Here is a 14641-nt window from a genome sequence, read left to right on the forward strand (position 1 = left end):
GGTAATCAAGTTCAGAATCTTGAAATAGAGTTCATCCTGGATCATCCCACGGCCCTACATCCAGTGAGAAGAGTCTGTTAGGAGACACACAGAGGTGATCTGGTGGATGGAAGAGGAGGCAGCAGGTGAAGACAAAAGTCCACAATGTGGGATCGAACCCGCAACTAGCTCATGGACTTTGGCCTCCAGAACTGAGAATCATTTTTTGTTGTTTAAGCCATACAGTCCGGGGTTAACTCATTGCAGCCACAGGAAACACACACAGGACACATGATTCTACTTTTGTATGTATCTTGAAATGTTCACAATTCACAGAAAACCTAATGGCACATTTGTTGCAGGTGGAGTGAGACGACAAGGTGAGTGGCCCTGCAGAAGGAAGTGGATTCATGGGAGTGGGGACAAGTCACACAAAGGCTCTTCGAAGTCCGAATTGTAGCCCTCCTGGAACACCATGCCCTAGAGGTTCCCTGCCTGCCTCTCTTGCTGGGCCGCTCCTGTTCTGGACCTCATGAACACTGTCCACCTCAGGAACCTCTGCGTGGGTCATGCAGGTGGCCTCTGCTGCCACACACGTCGGCTCAGCCCAGAACATGCGTGCAGAGGCCACCGCCCTGTCCCTGCACCGCACCCTGCCCCACCTTTCTTCTTCACAGGCCTCTCCCTGCTTGGTGCAGCGGATCCCTTTCTGGTTGTCATCACTCCCTCCCTGGAAACTCCAGTGCATCCTGCAGGGCCTCAACACCCACTCTGTAGAAGACCACGGCCCATGAGTACATGCAGAGAACAGGGGCCAGCGGGAGACTCTGGGCTACGCTGGCCCTCTGGTGTGACTTTGAATAACCACCCCTTGCAGGGTTGCTGGAGGCACAGTGGGCAGTCCCTCAGCATCACCATGTCCCCTTCAGGGGCAGGGAGCCATCCTGTTGAGCACTGTGTGTGGCCTGTGCCCCATGCTGGCAAACCGGCGGCTCCCACTCAGTGAGTTAACTTGGTGTGCTGCTGGTGACACAGGCTGGCCCTGCTACCTGCACCTGCCTGCTGAGGTGCTCACATGACCTTGACTTCTGAGGGGACATTAGCATCAAATCTCTGACCAGGTTAACCCCAACATCGACTCCAGGCCGGAGAACGTCCCACAGCCATCAGGTCCCCATCCAAAGGGACCCCATGGGCTTTACCCTGAAGCCCTGGCCCAACCACTCAGAGGGAGGCGGGGCGACATGACACAGAAGGTTTATTCACACCTCTTCACCCGCCACAGTTCCACGTCCCAGCTCAGTGGGCCTGTTGGTGAGCCCCTCCGGCGAGTCTGTCTGCGAGAGTCCCTGTCCTGACTAACCGGTGAGTGGGCTCAGTCGGTGCTCAGGAAGACCCTCTTGCGTGCGGTATTGGTGTAAGGGTGCCAGCGCCACTCCACGTCTGCGGTGGCCTCCTGCTCCAGCGTGCCCAGGCGGATCATGTACACTGCAGGCAGGGATGTCATCAGCCCCGGCAAAGCCAGCCTCGCCTCCCAGCCCCAGAGATGGGATTCAGCCTCAAACTCACACTTCAGCTCAAAGCGGGGCCCGACCTCAGTGAGCTCCACGTTGCGGTGGTCTGTCTTCTTGTACACATGGTGCCTGGGAGGGAACAGCTGTGGGTCAATGGCAAGCAGCACAGGGTACACAGGGTGGGGACACCTGGGGCATGGCCTGTGGACCTACCGGAATGATATGTAGTCGTCCTGGTTTGCAAAGGTGATGACCCGGTGGCTGTCGTCTTTGGGCACAGGAAATAGGTATCGGAGGATGTCAGAGACCTGGACCACAAGGAAAGAGTGGGAAAGGGAGTAGCAAATGCCTGGCCTGGCCCACAGCCCTGGCCCAAAGGCCCCCAGACTTACCCGCTTGCCCAGGCGGGAGGAGAAGCCATGTGTGATGAGGTGGGGCTTGGCCTCCGACATGGTGCCCAGGTCTGGGATGTCATGCCGCATGACCACGTTGCACAGCGTGAAGTAGGCAGTAGGGCCAAAGGGCAGGTGGCTGACGATGAGCCCCACTGGCGGGGAAAGGTGGCTATCAGAGTCCCTGTCTACCCTCAGACCGCTCCCTCTCCCATCCCCACTCCCTCCCTCCGGCCTCACCAGGTGTGCCTCGATGCTCGTGGACGACCAGCAGGTCGGTCACACCGTTGGCTTTGCAGGCTCGCACCAGCGCCCCCACTTCATGTCGACCTCGGTTCATTCGCTGGGCTCCCGGGAACACGAGCTTCAGCTCCTGGACATGGATGGTAGTGGGCACTCAGAAACTGTGTCCTGGGTATCCCCCCCTCACTCCCTGCCCAACAGTACCTTTGCAAACATCTTGAGGCGGGAACTGGGGTCTCGGGAGGTAGTGATCATGACTTTGGGATCCTCGACTCCTGCCCATCGGTATTCATCATCCATGTGGCTGGTCACACCTGTCAGGACCACGAGGGAGGGGCAAGAATATGACAGGCTTGGGAGTGAAATGCTAACTTGGGGGCAGTCAAGACCGCCTGGATGGTGCTGTCTGATGAAGCCTTCAACAATAGGAATACTCCACACCCACGCTGGGCAAGAGGGCGGCCTCCAACTACTCTGGCTGCCAAGCACAAGTACAACGGAGGAACAGAATCTTTTGTTTAATTGTAGTTCACTTAAGCTATGTTAGTCACACGGGGCTAGCAGCTACTGTATGAGATAACGAAGTTCACACACCACTAAGGCCAATGGTGACAAACTCCTTTCCCTCATAACAAGTATCTATAATGTTTAGAATTCCTTTCTTGTTTCCTGAATAATGCAGTGAATTAAACGTATGGGCACCAATGATGTGTGAGGGACACTGTCTTGCTCTGCAGACACTGAAGTGAGGGAGGTAATTAAGAAACAAGGCGGGGAGTCAGTGGGGCACTCCCATGTGTGCCATGTAAGTGGGACAGGGCACAGTCAGGGAGAGCCCTGCGATGCCATCTGTGCAGACACAGGGCATGGGGGACAATTCCAGGAGCAGTTTCCTCCAATGGGAAAGCGCCCAGCGTGTCTGAGGAAGGAGTGGAGACCAGCTTGCTCAGTGTTGGAGAGGGCTACCCTGTATAGTTACCTTCACCGCCAGCATCATCAAACTCCAGGGACCCCTGTAAGGCCAGAGCTTCCCGGCGTAACTCAGTGGGAATCAGGCGGTTTTCTGCAGGGGGAAGAGAGAAGGGTTGAGTGGGTCACAAGCACGGAGCCCTCAGTTCATACAATACACTGCAGCTTACAAGCCCATACACTCTTCAAGTAAAAATACCTCAGTCTTTTCTGGGCTAGGATACAGCAGGGATAGAGGTGACAAAATTTTCTGTCTGCTGGCCAACCCATAAACAGTGGTTACTGGGACTTCATTTCTTTTTAATTTTTTTTAATTGCATTTTAGGTTTTGGGGTACATGTGAAGGACATGCAAGATTGTTGCACAGGTATACACGTGGCAGTGTGATTTGCTGCCTTCCTCTCCATCACCTATATCTGGCGTTTCTCCCCATGCTCTCTCTCCCCAACTCCCCACCCCGCTATGTCCCTCCCCTATTTCCCCCCAACAGACCCCAGTGTGTAGTACTCCCCTCCCTGTGTCCATGTGTTCTCATTGCTCAATACCCGCCTACGAGTGAGAACATGCGGTGTTTGATTTTCTGCTCTTGTGCTGGGACTTCATTTTCTTGAGTCTGATGACTTGAGGACTTTGTTAACATATTATATTGTTTTAATTATCAGACAAAAACCTAAAAATTACTTTTCTTTTTCTTTTTTATGAGGAAGAGTCTAACTCTGTTGCCCAGGCTGGAGTGCAGTAGCGGCAATCTAAGTTCACTGCAACCTCTGCCTCCCAGGTTCAAGTGATTCTCCTGCCTCAGCCTCCCAAGTAGATGGGATTACAGGCATGCGCCACTATACCGGTTAATTTTTGTAGAGACAGGGTTTTGCCATGTTGGCCAGGCTAGTCTCGAACTCCTCGACTCAACTGATCCTAAGTGCTGGGATTACAGGCGTGAGCCACTGAGCCCGGCCTTAAAAATTACTTTTTAAAAGAAATACAGGCTGTTCTGTATGTATGAAGGTGGACCAGAAGCCTTTAAGCTCTCAGACAGCAAAACGGCTGGTCACGATGCCCATACTTTTTCGAGGGCACGGCTTCAGCGGGCCCTGAGCCGCAGACTGCCCACCGCAGAGGACAGCTCTCCAGGCGTGCACTCCGGGCCAGCACTGTTCTCTACGACGCCCGAACGAACTCCTGCAGGGAGGATGGGCAGCACAGTCTGCAGCACCAGCGCTATCCAGATAGTCTCTAGAATTTCTATGGAACAAGGTAAAGTCTTTAAAACTTGGGAAAAACTTGACACACTGTACGCAGTGGGCAAGCTGCAAAACCCGGGGACCGCAGCGTCAATGACAAGTAATTAGCACCATCACACGGAAGGAACATTCTCAAAACCAACAGGAGAACCCGACGGGCAAGGAAAACGGCCGGCAAGCCTTTGGAAAAACCCTCGGCTATCCGAACACAAACGCTTGCGGGCGTTTTACCGCGCAGACGCCCGCTGGGCGACCGCCCTACCTTCGAGCGCGCGCCGCAGCCGCTCCTTCTTCTCCTGGGCCGAGCGCTGCGCCTCCTCGCGGGCCTTGCGGTACAGGTACTCGCGGCGCAGGCGGGCCTCGCGGCGCAGCTATGAAAACAGCGGGCCAGGTCACCACTCGCTCCCGAGCCCCGGGATCCCCTGGAAGCCCCGAGCCCCGCGGCCCCAGGGCCACACCCCCAGCACTTCGTGCGCCTTGGACCTCCGAAACAGGAGCTCAAACACCCTCTTACCATCTTGAGCGCCGCTTCCACGTGGGTCAGGGAAAATCTGTGGGTTCCGCCCTCAACCAAGAAAGTCCCTTAGACACGTCACTGGTGCCTGCAGCTGTCGCGAATGCCCTATGTTAAGATGGCGACAGCGCGGGGCGGGTTGGGGGAAGCGTCGCAAGGCGATTGGCCATTCCGCAGCGCGTGCTCTCTGACAACCAATAGACTGGATACAGGATGTTGTCACGTGGCTTAGGACTGCCGCTAATAAAGATGTCCGCCTGCAGCTACACCACCACCCCCGTGCAGAATGCAGTTCTGAGATGCTGAACCGCTAAAATAATCATAATTGGCAGCTCGAAACAGTTCATTAACTGTAAAAACGGCACACCGACTGATCTGGAGGTTGCTTGCCGGCTCCTTCCCAAGTTAACTTTAAAACTACTCTTCCCTTAACCAAAATGGCTGCGGTACAGCTTCGCCTATCTTCCACCGCCACAGCAGTAGCCCGACTTCTGAGATTCCGCAGCTTCCGGAAGCGACTCAGAACCACCTGTCACCCTAGGCAACAGCCCAGCTGGCTGATCCACTTGGAGGCTAATTGGAGAAACCCGTTGATCGGTTGCGCCCCTAATGCTTCTCTAAGGCCGTTTGCCCTTAAAGGAGCAGACCGAGACGCGTCGGCGCGGCCGGCGTCGGGGTCCCCGGCTGGGAACGCCCCTTGAGAGAAGATCTCGTGTGCCAATTGGCTGTCCTGACAAACTGGGGGCGGTGATTGGGCGACTAGGAAGAAGGTGGCTCCAGACCCGAATGTGTCGCCATGGCGGCGCCTGACCTGCGAGCGGAGCTAGACTCACTGCTCCTGCAGCTGCTTGGGGACCTGGAGGAGCTGGAGGGGAAGCGAGCGGTGTTGAACACCCGGGTGGAGGAGGTAGGCGGCTGGGGCGGGCAGGAGGGCACACGGCGGTAAACTGTCTCACCGCTCTCCTCTCCCTGCAGGGCTGGCTCTCACTGGCCAAGGCTCGCTACGCTATGGGCGCCAAGTCGGTGGGGCCCCTGCAGTATGCTTCCCACATGGAGCCCCAGGTCTGCCTCCACACCAGGTGAGGAATTTTACACGCTGGACTGCGTGGGCGGGCTCGCTCCAGGCCCGGCGTGCCAGAGTTCCATCCTCCCTTCTTGTCCTTCAGCGAGGCCCAGGAGGGACTCCAGAAGTTCAAGGTGGTGAGAGCTGGCGTCCACACCCCAGAGGAGGTGGGGCCTGGCGAAGCAGGTGAGCCCCAACCTCCTTCTGCAGACCCCCTTCCCAGTGTCAAAGGCAAAATGCAAATAATTGAGGTGATGGTTTTGGTTAGGTTTTTGCGTAGAAGAGAGCACCCCAGAGATGAAGAGCAGAATGTTCCTGTAGGGTGGTTTTGCCTTAGACTTTTATAGGGAGAATTAGAGAAGTTGAGTTACTTTACATTGGGGATAGTTTTACAGTCACGGAAATCTCAGCTGAACAGATAATATTCGTCTGTGTGCCTAACTAGTTTCAGAGGGACAAACTTCTCATCCCAGTTAATCATTCGTGAGACAAAGAACGGGGAGTTGGAGAGTCTGTGACTGGCCTATCAGCATGTTCAGGTACAGTGGGTAAGGTCAGTGTGTGGCCTTGTCACAGGCAAGCAGGGTCATCCGTGGGTCTCACAGGAGTCACGGGAGAGAGTGGACAGTCTCATCTGAATCACAGGCCGTGCTTTGTGGTAAGCTGTTTCCCGGAATCTAGAACCGTGAGCTCAGATCAAGCTCAGCATTGTCACCAAGATGATAAAGGCAGGGAGTAACATCCCAGCTTCCTCCAGCCTTTCTTTCCTCAGCTCTGCGCAGGCGCAAGGGCCCTGCTAAGACCCCAGAGCCACAGTCTTCTGAGGCCCCTCAGGACCCCCTGAACTGGTTTGGAATCCTGGTTCCTCACAGTCTACGCCAGGCTCAAGCAAGTTTCCGGGATGGTGAGTGTACCCTGCCATTTGGCTGTGTGGCCCTGGGCTAAATTCAGACCCTCTATCCCCAGGAAACACTTGCACACTGCTGCCATGGCTGGGGTTAGTCTCTGAAAGGCTTTGCAAGTTTTTTTTCCATTGCAAATTTCTGTTGTATACCCATTGTTTTTTTTTCCAAAAAGCATTTACTGGCTGTTGGCCGCATTCAGGTTCATGCTAACTGCTGGGGATAGAGCAAGGAACAAAAGAGACAAACACCTTCCATGTAATGTTTAGGAGCAGAGAAAGGCAATGTGCAAATAAGTTAAGTAGACCCTTAACGTGAATCAGGCTGTGAAAATTGTTATGAAAAACACAGAATGGACTGGGACAGGGGAGGTCTCTCTGAGGAGGTGAAGGAAAAGCTTTGGGGGTGATTTTGGGGAGCAGTGCTCTAGACGGAGGGACCAGTTGGGATGAAAGCCTTGAAGCCAGATAGATCTGGTGTGTGCTGTGACCGGTGGGCTAGAGTGGAGTCAGGTGATGTAGGCCCTGATGAAGACTTTGGGAGCCACAGGGAGGCCCTGAGCAGAGGATGGTGCAACTGGATGCACAGGGTCACAGGAATCCTTGGGTGCTGAGTGGGGACACAGAGCAGAGGGAGGAAGCAGGGGTCAGGGAGCAGCCAGGGTGAGAAGCAGGTAGAGTCACTGGAGGAGAGGGTAAGTGGTGGGAACCTGCACAGGTTTTAAGAGTAGAAGCCCCAGAATTTACTGACAGATAAGATGGAAGTAAGGGAAGGAAAGGAGAGTCCAGGAGAGCCACTGGTCTCTGCCCCAGAACCCCTGGGAGAATGAAGCGACCGTCACCTGCTGTGGGCAGCTGAAGACGTGGCGGAAGGCAGGAGTCGATGTGGTCTGTGTGGTGTCCACCGACGCCCTGTTGGAGAGTTTGAGTGGGCGTTTGGGCACTTGGGCACATAAATCTGGAGTCTTGGAGAGGCCTGGGCTGGAGAGAGATTTGGGAGTCCACTGCATAGCACTGTTGTTTAAATTTCAAAGATGTTGACACAAACACTGATTTAAAGCTGAGATAGGATGAGATGAGAAGAGGCCTGGGGAGTATGGATGGGAGGTGAGGGAGAGGAGGGGAGGAGCCAGTCAAGGAAACTGAGGAGCAACACCAGGGGGCAGGTATCCTGGAGGCCAAGAAGAGAGAGTGTTTCCTGGAGCAGTGGTCAGCCCTGCTGTTGAACAGGAGGCTGAAGACAGGGCTGCCCGGAGGCCTGGGCAGCAGCTGTTCCAGTAGAGACATCAGGCATAAGCCACCCAGAGGTGGACCCAGAGTGTGGATCACTCTTGGGGCAAAGAAAAGAAGTGGAGGGAGAGCAGGTGAGGGCAGCGAGGGGCTGTAATAATGGGGAGAGAGAGGAAATGAGGGTATGAGATACTATTACTCTCTGAATTTTTAGTTCCTGGTGAGTGATATAGTGGGTCCAGGAAGTCTGAGGTAACATTTTAGCAAAGACCTGAAGGGGGTGTAAGGCTGCGGAGGTTCTGGAGCAGCCAGTGCAGGGCTGTACCTGGAATGTTTTGGACAAGTGTGGGGTCAGAGAGGCCTGGAGCCTTTCCAGTATCCTGGGATGTCCAGATCGTCCTGGGTCATGTGTTATACCACAGATACTATGGTGACCTTCTTTCCTTTCCTCCAGGCCTGCAGCTGGCTGCAGACATAGCCAGCCTTCAGAACCGCATCGACTGGGGTCGAAACCAGATCCGGGGGCTCCAAAAGAAACTGAAGCAGCTCGAGCCTGGTGCTGCCTGACGTGCGGGCACAGAGGCAGGGCAGCGCGCACAGAGGCAGGGCAGCGAGCACAGCTCTTCTTGGACATGACTGCTTGATCTCAGGCCTTCTCCCTTCACAAATAGCTCTTGCCCCTACCCCATGCCAGCTAATGCCCCCTCCGTCCCCCTGCTTTGCATGTTTCCATCTTCCTTAGGTGTGAAGTTTGAAGAGGCAAACAGTAATTTTGAAAGCCACTACTTTGAAACCATTCCGAGGCCTGGGTTCCCATGCACTCACATGGGCAGGCACACATTAGTCAACAATTGGAACTGCCTGTTGGATCACTCTGCTGTGCGTTCATGGCTGGATGATAGGACACTGTGAGAAGAGAGGTGGGGGAGGACAGGAAGTTTACTTCATGTTTACTACATCCTCCAAACTGACTTTCCTGGAGGAGAAAACCATACTCGGCCAATGATCAGGGCAGTATGACTTGAGTCAACAAAGATACAAACGCCTGAGTAGATGGGCAGCCCTTGGCCGGTCTAAGCCAGAAACTGAAAATGACCTGGCCTAGATTTTTAAGGAAACTAGAGGAAGAGACCTAAGTTTTTAAAATTCTTCCTCCATCTTACCATAGCCTCTCTTCATTTTTTTGAAGGGCTACTTGTGTTTTCTATTCTGGGAACTTCATTCATTTTTCTACTGGGTTGTTGATCTTTGCAATAATTTCTAGGAGTTGTTTATGTTTGGGGGGGTGGAATTCATCCTTTGTTCATGTATATGAGATGTAAATCTTTTTTTCCGGTTTATCTTTTCACTTACAATTTTTTGACTTTTTATTGTGAAATAAAATATACTACATCAAACTACACAAAACAGTTGAATAGCTTAATGAATAACTATGGTAAAAGCATGCTAACCACTGCCCAACTCTTGTGTTTTTTGATCAGTATATGTATGTAGAGTTGAATGTATCCAGCTGTCACATGATTTCTGAATTTGGGGTTGTAATTGATAAGGCAATAAGGGAATTCTCCAGTGTTGGAAATAGATGTTGGAAATGGATGCTCAGTGCCGCAAAGAAAAATTAGCACTGAGACAAGGGATCTTTCAGTAACGCAGTTTTTACTTCCTGGACTGCAGGAAGGGTACTCCCGGTAGCCATTGTGCCACGAGAATACGAAAAACAAAGGAGAACACACAGATTTATTTCTTACACATTTGGGGTCGTCCTTACTGCTGTGTCTGATCTCCATTGGCTGAAGCCAGACCTCACAATCTAAACTAAAACCCAATTGGCTAACAACATAAAACTTTTCTAAACAGGTAAAAGCACTGGGGAGCTGGGACATGCCTGTGAGCACGTCCAGCACAGATCTCTTGGTTAAAGTACAAAGACATAGAATGTACTACAAGCCTGTAAGCATGGCATGTTAAACACCTACATAGGATACAGCTTAACAGAAAGGACATTTTAAAAAGGAACTTTTCTACTTCCCACAATTCCCTCCTCTTTTACTTTATAATTCTCCTTTTTAACCCCCTCCCCCCCCTTTTTTTTTTTTAACATGTCTTGGCTTAGTTATTCTGCCCAAGTTTCTAAAAGAAAAAGTTTCCCTCTTTTCTCTTTACACTATTTCTTTAGTTTTACTTCTGTCTTGCTCTCTTTCATATATTCTCTTATAATTTTCTGACATACCTTAACCCTTTTTTAACATCTTGCTGGCCGGAGCAGGAAAGTTACTGGCACATTTATTTTTTAACAAGAAAGGTAACTTTAAGAAGGAACTTTTCTAATTCCCACATCCAGCATTTTCAAGAACCTCTGGTTTCAGTTGAAATGACCAGTGAGTACCATCCAGCTTTTCCACCATCCACCCACATGCTGTATGTCAATTAATCTTAGTGTTGCTAATTCCCAATGTAAACCCAATGTAATTTGGGGGTTTTCATTCTGTTTCGTGGACCTTACTGTCAGTACACCAGTACACTGTTTCATATCGTGAACCTTTAACATAATCCCCATAGGGCACATTTGTCATTGGGTTGAGGGGTCGTTTATTGGCCCTGTTGAGTTGCCAGGGAAAAGACTAATGGGGGAGCTCAAATGGACTCCCCCCACCCCCGTGACTGCAGGAAAAACGTATCTGCCTCCAACCCTCACCAAAGGTTGTCTTTCATAAGATGCTATCCACGAGGTGTCAGTTAGTGAGATTCTGAAGCCAAAGTAAGGAAAAAAATAAGTCAATTTTGCTGGGGCCACAAATTCTTCCCCGAGGAGGTGCGACCCCGTGGAGCACACCCTTCGCTGCTGGTGGTGGGTGGGCGCCAGGGTGGGCACGCACCTCCCACCCCTGGCTTGCGCTGTGCTCTCAGGTGGCCATGCTCCTGTCAGGGCGAGGCCACCGGCTCTGTAAATGGGGTTGATGAAGACAGCAAATCTTCAGCAAAGCATCCTTGACTCGCTGCCCTGACCTTCTGCCCTGACTGCAGCTCTCAGGGAGACCGTCAGGAAAGTGGATTCTATCTGCGGGGGGAAGGCGGCTTGTCCCACCAAGGCTAAGTCGGGAGGGGTCCAGGCAGCGGGTCTGGCGCGGCTGCAGTCACGAGGGCTTCCATAGGCACAGCAGGAGCCCAGTGCTGCGCAGCAGGGGCAGCCAGGGGCTGGTGCGGAGCTGATGCATATCACGTATATAGAGATTGTGGCACCACCCTCCCGTAGTTCCCATATGGTCTAGCGGTTAGGATTCCTGGTTTTCACCCAGGCGGCCCGGGTTCGACTCCCGGTATGGGAACAAGAGTGATTCTTTTTCCTTTTTTTTGCGGGTGTATACGTTTTCTTTCAACTTGAAAGTGTTCGCCAGAATTTTGGCTTCTCACCACTAGAACGCCCCAGGCCAAACTGGATATTTCCTCTTCATCTGAACTTGGAGAAACAGCCCCAGAGAGATCAGGATCCCAACGCTGTGTTTTGTTGGCAGTGACCATTTACATCACGGCATTAGCGAGTTGTTTTGACCATCAACAGCTTACTGAGTATATTAGATGCCATATGCATCATAGTTGTGAATGTTAGAAATAGTGAAATGCCCAATAACTTTGAAATTATTCAAAATGTGTTGCTGTGGAACCCTGCAGAAGGCAGGCCTCACTGGTACCCATCGCCCCAGTGCACCTGCCCGGTTTGGCAGGGGCTGCCTTGAGTCCGTAAGCAAACTCTGCGAGGTGGAAATAGGAAGTCCTAGGAAGTCTACGGGGAGCAAACACTCTGGAAGTGTTTACCTTTCTCTCTAGCTGCTGCTTTGGACCAGTTGCAGGAATCCTGTTTTCTCACTGGGAAAGTGGAGGTTTTCTGCATGCCTCCACTCCCCCAGCAGAAAACCAAATTCCAACAATGGCTCTGTGCCAGCACACACACACACACACACACACATGCACACACACGCACACGCACGCACACAAGACACACGTCCCATGGAAAGGAGAACCCAGCTGGGCCAGGCAGGTTCCCAACTGCTTGGGAGGCTAAGCCCAGAAGATCACTGGAGCCCGGGAGGTTGAAGCTGCTGAGATGGAGGATCGCCTGAATCTGGGAGGTTGAGGCTGCTGAGATGGAGGATCGCCTGAATCTGGGAGGTTGAGGCTGCGGTGAGCCGAGATTGAGCCAGTACCCTCCAGCCTGGGCCACAGACTCAGAACCCTTATCTAAAAAAGACATTGTTTTTTGGCTTGCTTGCTTAATTAATCCAGGGACTTTTTTTTTTTTTTTTCCCTTGGGACGGAGTTTCGCTCTTGTTACCCAGGCTGGAGTGCAATGGCGCGATCTCGGCTCACCGCAACCTCTGCCTCCTGGGTTCAAGCAATTCTCCTGCCTCAGCCTCCTGAGTAGCTGGGATTACAGGCACGTGCCACCATGCCCAGCTAATTTTTTGTATTTTTAGTAGAGACGGGGTTTCACCACGTTGACCAGGATGGTATCGATCTCTTGACCTCATGATCTACCCGCCTTGGCCTCCCAAAGTGCTGGGATTACAGGATTGAGCCACCGCGCCCAGCCCTCCAGGGACGTTATATGCAGGGCTGAGGTTCTGTCTTCAGGAATTACTGCCACACGCATTCATTCATTCATTCATTCATTCATATCTTTGCTGTTTTAATAAATTATTTCTATAATTATTGCTATTAAGCATACCAACGAAAATTTTTGTTCTGGCACGTAAACAGCTTCAAAATCATCACTTCCTTTCTTAAAACAAGAAAAAATCTGAACGAACTGGAAAATCAACAACTCTTAGATCCCTCAGAAAACTGAGGTCATGGGGCAAACCACTCCCCTAAAAATTAGAAGGAAAAGCAAATACAGAGTCACAGCTTACCTGGCACAGAAGCTGCTGCTGCTGCAGCCGGCAACTGCTAGGGAAACTTACAAGGTAATTGACTAACGGCTGGAGCTGGGGCATGTGAGCATAAGAGAGAAAAACTGCTGGGGACCTAGCCTTAAGGGGCTCCCACACTCTGATGGGTTTTACCTCCGGGAACTCTATCAGGTTCTTGGGTGAAAAGCAGAGAAAAATCTGCTGGAGCTTCTGGCAAGGAGAGGGCAGAGTAACCACTTTGAAAGGCACACGGAATGTTCTGTTCTCCTTAACAAAGGCTTACAGTCAGCAACTATCAGAGCATACTCAACCCAAGGGAAGGAAAATATTGCCTTCCAGCCCACTCTAATCTTCCAATCTCAGATTAAAAAAAGTTGAGAAGCACTTGTGAGGGGCACAGCCTAGGGATCACTGGTTCACGAAAAGACTGATCATGGGTTTGTAGACCACTACCTGCTGTCCCCACATCTTACTGCCACATCACTTAGGGCTCCTATATATTAACAAGGGATTAGAGCTGAAAGAACTCCAAGGCCCAGAATTTATGTAAGACGCAACCTCTAGGGAAACTAAAGGCAACAGGGGATGCAAAAACAAGGACACTAGAGGAAATTTTAGCCTCTGACATTTACAGCTACAGCCAACAAGAAACACACCCTTGCTCCTTAGAACTGAGCCTATTTACCTCAGTTCCTTTTACCTTATGCATTATGTTTGGCTTTCAACAAAAAAATTACAAGATGGATAAAACATTTCTGCAGCAGAGTGCCTCCATCAGCCAGTTTCCTGCCTGTGGAATTTTGGAAGCCGCATGGCCTTCCTTTATTTCATTCCATCTCTGTCCCTTGGAGTCCAGGCTGCCATGTTTCCACTGCTATAAAAGTCTCAAAACCTTGGTCTCCTGCATAATTGATAAGGTTTCAGCCGACAGACGAACGGGTCCTCCACAGATCTTTCCTGGGTAACCCCATCTCTATTTCTGGTTTCTGCCGAGATGGTGGAGTGGTTCCATGAGTCACATGTCCAATATTTTTAGCAAAATGTTATCCAGCCACACCCTTGGTCCTCTTTCCAGAGTACACTTTCTAACAGTGAGTTTCCTGATTTTCATATCCTTTGTAATCTGGTCATTGCAAGAGCCCCTAAATAATCAAGTGTCAGCCCCTTTCTGCTTGACTGTTCTTCACTCAATGTTCCTCTTACCTCTCACATTTCCTATTACAGTAGCAGCAAGCAGGCTGTACCCTCAACACTTCGCTTAGAAATCTCCTCAACTGCCGGGCGTGGTGGCTCAAGCCTGTAATCCCAGCACTTTGGGAGGCTGAGGTGGGTGGATCACGAAGTCAAGAGATCGAGACCATCCTGGTCAACATGGTGAAACCCCATCTCTACTAAAAATACAAAACATTAGCTGGGCATGGTGGCGTGTCCCTGTAATCCCAGCTACTCAGGAGGTTGAGGCAGAATTGCCTGAACCCGGGAGGCGGAGGTTGCGGTGAGCCGAGATCGTGCCATTGCACTCCAGCCTGGGTAACCAGAGTGAAACTCCGTCTCAAAAAAAAAAAACAAAAAAACGCAAAACTCCTCAACTAAATATCCAAACTCATTACTTATCATGTCGACTTTCCATATAACAACAGAACACAATTTAGTCAAGTTCTCTACCATTTTGTAACAAGGTATCTTTT

At 51.3% G+C, this 14641-nt stretch overlaps 2 protein-coding genes and 1 non-coding gene across 7 annotated transcripts; 2 read left to right on the forward strand and 1 right to left on the reverse strand.

Moving 5' to 3' along the window:
• Nucleotides 1–1221: 1221 nt before the first annotated feature.
• Nucleotides 1222–8959, reverse strand: IMP4 (IMP U3 small nucleolar ribonucleoprotein 4). 3 transcript variants are annotated; one of them, XM_017517539.2, is made up of 10 exons: nt 8954–8959; nt 4853–4903; nt 4601–4709; nt 3108–3191; nt 2333–2442; nt 2126–2258; nt 1886–2040; nt 1707–1801; nt 1549–1622; nt 1222–1467 (listed from the first exon to the last, which is right to left on the reverse strand). In XM_017517539.2, exons 2-10 carry the CDS (start codon nt 4853–4855, stop codon nt 1355–1357), a joined length of 876 nt encoding a protein of 291 aa, XP_017373028.1. In that variant the 5' UTR covers nt 4856–4903; nt 8954–8959; the 3' UTR covers nt 1222–1354. The 3 variants fall into 3 exon arrangements, with proteins under 3 accessions (XP_017373028.1, XP_037590495.1, XP_037590496.1); XM_037734567.1 differs by having other exon boundaries at nt 1707–2040; XM_037734568.1 differs by lacking the exons at nt 4601–4709; nt 8954–8959 and having other exon boundaries at nt 1707–2040; nt 4853–4873.
• CCDC115 (coiled-coil domain containing 115) lies at nt 5128–9567 on the forward strand. 3 transcript variants are annotated; one of them, XR_001821381.2, is made up of 6 exons: nt 5128–5759; nt 5828–5931; nt 6019–6101; nt 6521–6573; nt 6673–6819; nt 8501–9567. XR_001821381.2 is itself a non-coding variant. In XM_017517540.2 (5 exons), exons 1-5 carry the CDS (start codon nt 5649–5651, stop codon nt 8611–8613), a joined length of 558 nt encoding a protein of 185 aa, XP_017373029.1. In that variant the 5' UTR covers nt 5128–5648; the 3' UTR covers nt 8614–9567. The 3 variants fall into 3 exon arrangements, 2 of the variants coding, with proteins under 2 accessions (XP_017373029.1, XP_017373030.1); XM_017517540.2 differs by lacking the exon at nt 6521–6573; XM_017517541.2 differs by lacking the exon at nt 6521–6573 and having other exon boundaries at nt 6688–6819; nt 8501–9507.
• Nucleotides 9568–11300: 1733 nt separating this feature from the next.
• TRNAE-UUC lies at nt 11301–11372 on the forward strand. The gene has a single exon. It is a non-coding gene; the product is annotated as a tRNA-Glu (tRNA).
• The last annotated feature ends 3269 nt before the right edge of the window (nt 11373–14641 follow it).

This window comes from Cebus imitator, unplaced genomic scaffold, assembly GCF_001604975.1.
Source record: "Cebus imitator isolate Cc_AM_T3 unplaced genomic scaffold, Cebus_imitator-1.0 Scaffold635, whole genome shotgun sequence".
NCBI lineage: Eukaryota > Metazoa > Chordata > Mammalia > Primates > Cebidae > Cebus > Cebus imitator.